Source organism: Nicotiana tabacum, chromosome 4, assembly GCF_000715075.1.
Source record: "Nicotiana tabacum cultivar K326 chromosome 4, ASM71507v2, whole genome shotgun sequence".
Classification (NCBI taxonomy): domain Eukaryota; kingdom Viridiplantae; phylum Streptophyta; class Magnoliopsida; order Solanales; family Solanaceae; genus Nicotiana; species Nicotiana tabacum.
This window is the reverse complement of record NC_134083.1, coordinates 12805304-12810702: the sequence shown is the minus strand read 5'-3', so window position 1 is coordinate 12810702 and position 5399 is coordinate 12805304. Positions and strand designations below refer to the sequence as shown.

Below are 5399 nucleotides of genomic sequence, written 5' to 3'. Positions count from 1 at the left end.
ATAACATTTTGAGATTTTAGTATTATCTACTAGCAAAAGAATGGGTTGTTGGGTGTAGAAACACCATTAATAAGGACTATGAAGCTTTATGCCTACCAAGTGTTTGATAAAAGGCCTAAGTGGCCAAAACATGAGTATTATTGGTAATATGGAATCCCTTTGACTTGTATTGATATAGATTAAAGTTGAAAGGGTTGACGAACGTTGTATTACGCTTAAGAGAAGGAAGTTACGGTACGTGAGGCTAACTTTCTATGTTTGAGAAAGTTAATGATTCTCCCTACACTACGTTTCTTTTACAACGTTGCTAATTGCCTCAGAAATATAGTTAAGCCTAGTTCCTTGAATAGTTGCAGAACTTCTATTCTCTAGCTCCGTAACTTGTTCATGACTTTCATTTTGAACGTTGTGAGATCAGTGTGTAATTAATATAGACTTGGGTTTGATGCCCATGAGTCTCAATCTAGATTACTCAGCATGTCATAAACAATTTAAGTTTCAGTTTTCATAATCAGTTCAAGAATATATGTCTTAATCTAGTCCTATTCAGCATTCCAGTATCATGTAACTCAATATGATTCAGTATTTCAGCATCACATTCTGCAGTATGTTTTTCAGTTCCAGAATTTAAATCCCTGAATGTTGAACACTTGTAATTGGGCCTGAGGGCTAGTTTATATGCTTTATGCGTATTTGGGCCTGGGGCCGTAGTTTATGCTTTATGCATTTTTGGGCATGAGGTCGTAGTTATGTATACGTATACTTGGGCCTGAGGTTGTAGTTTGTCCACATATATATTGGGCCCGAGGCCGTAGTTTATTAAGATAAATAGGTTGTTCATCATTCAGAAGAGGGAGTATTCATATCCTTACTTCCTTTGTTTAGTTATCAGTTATTAGTTATTATTTCAGTTATCAGTTATCAGTTATTAATGCAGTTTCAGTTTCAGCAGTTATCATTTCAGTTATCCGTTATCAGTTCTCTATTATCAGCTCAGTTTCAGTTTCAGCATTTATAGTTCTTTCTTTCAGTTGCTTTACATATCAGTGCAATTCAAATGTACTGACGTCTCTTTTTCCCGGGCTTGCATCTCACGATACAGGAAATGATTTATAGGTTGAGGATTTAGAGCGCTAGGATTCTCGTACCAGCTATTTGGTGATCCCCAGTTATTTTGGGGCATTATCATTACCTTACAGTCTTCAATATTTTCAGACAGTCACTGTTTTCAGTACTTCATTAGAGGCTTCATAGACTAGAGTAACAGTTAGACAAAGTCGCATATTTTTTATGTTAAGCTAATGTTGGCTACAAATATGTTTCAGAATTGTATTAGTATTTCCACACTTTGACTTATATCATTTAGACTTTCAGTATATTAACATGTGTAAGTTTATCTTCTGCATTCAATATGTTATGATATCACATGTTGATTCAGCCAGCCAGTTGGTTCGTTCGGTCACATGTAGTCAGGCACCAGGTGCCGTGTTATGTCCAGGCCTAGGTTCAGGGCATGACAAGAGAAAAGTATGGTATTGAAAACAAAACAAAGTTTACAACCATTGACTGTATGTTCAAGACTAGAATTGAATAAATTTATGAGAGGTACATTAATGCTCCTGCTGATAAGAAGCTTGTTATTGTCAAACTCCATGACATCGTAGCATAATACATATTGGGGTACCGATTACTTGCAAATATTGTATAGGACAAAGTTGATTTTGTGATTATGCCCATAAATATTATGGAAAAATTTCATTGGTTGTTGGTTGTGTTTGACATCACTGATAGGGTTCTATATGTTTATGCTTCTATGGTCTCTTCACGAAATCACAAACTTGTTGAATCTGTTGTCGACAAGTTTGTTATTATGATCCCCCTCTACTTGTCATGCACCAGCTTCTATGGCAAGCGTCCAGACATCAACTACAAGAACACAAAGGCATACATTGAAAAAGGTGTTACTGGCCCTCTTGACATTCAGCGGTTAGTCGGTGAGATACCCCAGCAAAAAGAAGGATCATTGTATGTGCTGCTTTCCTTCTATGTATTTAACCAATTGTATTTTACATTGAATGCTAAATCTTTTCCCCTATTATTTTTTGCAGTAACTGTGGTGTATACGTGGCGGCACTTGCAGAATATGTCAGCATTGGAGAGATATCGATTTCAAAGGAAGACCTTTCTGATATTGATCAACACCATCGACTCTATGGAGCGCTCCTTTGGGATTATGGTAGGAAAAAGCAAAATCTTGGTGCAATTAGTGAAAGTGAGGTGACTGGCAGCATTGGAGAGCTATGATTTCAAAGGAAGACCTTTCTAATATTGATCAACACCATCGACGCTATGGAGCGCTCCTTTGGGATTATGGTAGGAAAAGGCAAGATCTTCGTTCAGTTAGTGAAAGTGAGGTGACTGGCAGATTAGCAAGAAGAAAAGGTGCACCAGCATTGAACGAGAGAACACAAGTCCGGAAAAAGAAGAATTAGTTGCACTTTTCAGTAGAAAAATTGTAGTTAAAGTATTTAGATGTAGCTTGATTGTAGTAAAGTTGTAGACAAATTATTTATTAAGGAGTCAGCTGCAATTTATTTATAGCAGATTTGTGCTACCGTTGTTTTACCTTTTGTTTTGTTATTTTGTCTAGAATTCTACTACATAGAATAGAAAATATTTGTGGCTTTTTTTTAATTGAAAGTTGTTAGTACTTGATTTCGATATTGGTACTATATAATTTCTTTACATCATAACTACAATTATGTCTACAACTACTATACAGAAATACATAATCTATTCAATTTAGCAGTGTTGTTAGGAAAGGCTGAAAGTAATAAATAAACCCAGTATTTGAACAAAACAACTACAAACCAATTACATTGAGAGTTGAAATCTATTTAGCAAACATTCATTATAGGAGACAATCTTTATTCAAATTAGCAACACAATTACACCACAACTATAATTCTACAGAATAGAACAAATACAACTTCATATGTCTTAAAGGACAGATTATCATCAACAATACTCAATCAAAAAACACTTTAAACTATATCAATTTTTATTTCCTTTTGGGAGCATTCCTACAAGATCTTTTGTTATGCCTTACTAGTTCGCAGTTACCACATGAAATCTTGTACTTCTTTGCATTTACTTTATCATATGGTTTGTATCTTTGTTTTTGAGGTCTCCCTGGCTGCCTTTTCTCGGTAGGTGGCTTTACAACTTCTTCAGCTATATGTTGTGGCATATTCCATTTGCTTTCGTCAGGCAGCAGGTCTATTGGTATTTCATAAGTCTGCAGAAGGCTCTCTCTCGTGTAATAAGGAGAACAATAGTTTTCATAAGACTCGTTCCTGTGCCTCAAAGTCGCCAAAGCATGTACACAAGGAAGTTCATCAAGCTGGAATTGTCCACAACTACATCTCTTGTTTTGAAGGAAAACAATGAAGCACTTCACACCATCTATCATAGCATGGATGTAATCTGTTAAAGCCCTCACCTACAATTTCATTACAAACACACAACAAGTTGTCAACAACAAATACAAAACAAAATAACTACAATTATACAACAATATTTCTACAATTAACAGTATTTATTTAGTTTGATGGAATCAATGATCTGATGTTATTAGTTATAGCTTACTCTCATCTTCTGCGATAATGTCTTGTAGTCCTCCTACTCTTTGTTGTATTGTTTTCCAAGGTATGTGAACGTAAACTTTGCATTCAATAACTTTTCATTAGTCCAACGTTCAAGAAGAGTCCTCATGTACTCTAATAGTTCTACTACGAGCAACTCTTTTGCATCTTTGGTAACCGCATTCAATGACTTTGTAATATTTTATGTCATCGTCCACGTTCTGTTCACCGTAGCATGTACCCGAGACCATCTATGATAGCCAATATCATATAGGTATGCTTTAACATATGTGTCGATCTCTTCAATCTTTGACATTCTTTCATTAAATTCATCAAGCGTGTATGACCGTGTCGTGGAAAAGTATAATTCGCTTAACTTTTGATGACCCATTCTTGAACTTTGACCTTACATTTGTCCAAATATGCCACATGCAAGCATAATGTGGCATGCCGGTATAAATAATAGATGTTGCCTTCAAGATACTCTCATTCCGGTCTGAAACAACAAACATATTTATTTTTTCACCATGTGCATGTTTGAATTGCTCAAAAAATCACCTCCATGATGCATTATTTTCTGAATCAATAATGGCGTATGCTGATAAGTGGGGATTTTGACTACTTATTAGCGCCTTTTAACTTTCATTTTAGTCCAAAAGTGTTTAATTGTCTTCCCGAAAACTGATAAAATATGCTTAATTGCAGGAATATTGGAAGATGAACTCCTGAGATGAAATCCAACTCAAGAAGGAGTAATCTGAACTCAAGCTCAAAGAAGGCACAAAAGCTAAATTGTGCGAACCGCAGAATATCATCTGCGGCCGCAGGTTATGAAGGAATTTCCTTCAGAGACTAGTGCAAAGTGCAGTCCGCACATGAATTGTGCGGCCACAAAAGCTGAGCCAGAAGTAAAGTTCAGAGAAGATGCATTCCAAGCCTCCCAGAAGTGCGGACCACATAACAATTGTGCGGCCGCAGAAGAAGAACTATGCGGCCGCAGATACAATTGTGCGGATCGCAGAAGAGCAAGGTGCAGCCGTAGTTACAATTCTGTGGACCGCAGAAAGAGTGCATTACGGCCGCTGTTCAGAATTATGCGGCCGCAGACATCCAATCCTGTCAAGCTGAAGAAAATTGCTGACCGCCCATGGAATTGTGCGGTCGCAAAACCTCCGAAAGGGCATTTTTGTTCGAAATTTCCAGCCCTATAAAAATAGACAAGTTTCACATTTTTAGGTCAACTTTTGACATCAGCTGTTACAGTAGCCATTTGCTTTTACTCTTTTTAGTAGTTTTTCATATTTTGAGCTATTTGAACATAGATTTTATCATTTTAATTAGCAATATGAGTTTAATTATTATTTCTTCTTCTTTTTCTTCCATTTCAAATATGAGTAGCTAGATTTTTACTAGGGTTGTGACCCAACCCTAGTGTGTAAACTTAATGGGTGTTTAATTTAATGCTTGTTTATGGTTGAGTATTTATTATTTAGCCTTGTTCTTGCTTTTATTTGTGGAATTAATGGTAGCAAACATTAGTTCATGCCTTTTTGACTTGGTCTCTACTGGAGAAAGAGAGACTTAGTCTAGGAAAACCTGGCTAACAAGAAATTGAGTTAATCGAGATATTGACAATCCCAATTAAAGGGTTGAACCTAGAGATAGTAACAACCCGACTTGAGCTTTTTATCAACTGTTGTGTTCAAATACCCATTTGGACTTGAGAAAGACAAATTAGGCAAAATCACTCTCTAA

The 5399-nt window shown here is 36.2% G+C and overlaps 1 protein-coding gene across 1 annotated transcript; it reads right to left on the bottom strand.

Moving 5' to 3' along the window:
* Nucleotides 1-2959: 2959 nt before the first annotated feature.
* LOC107812870 (uncharacterized) lies at nt 2960-3960 on the bottom strand. Its single transcript, XM_016638042.1, has 3 exons — nt 3886-3960; nt 3124-3502; nt 2960-2967 (listed from the first exon to the last, which is right to left on the bottom strand). Exons 1-3 carry the CDS (start codon nt 3958-3960, stop codon nt 2960-2962), a joined length of 462 nt encoding a protein of 153 aa, XP_016493528.1.
* Between the last annotated feature and the right edge of the window lie 1439 nt (nt 3961-5399).

Excerpts from the sequence above, each read along its gene's own strand:
- LOC107812870 (XM_016638042.1), bottom strand. The coding sequence starts at position 3,960 with ATGTCAAAGATTGAAGAGATCGACACATATGTTAAAGCATACCTATAT. Across the intron at positions 3,503-3,885 it reads GCTATCATAGATGGTCTCGG|GTGAGGGCTTTAACAGATTA; the intron begins GTACATGCTACG and ends ATGAAATTGTAG.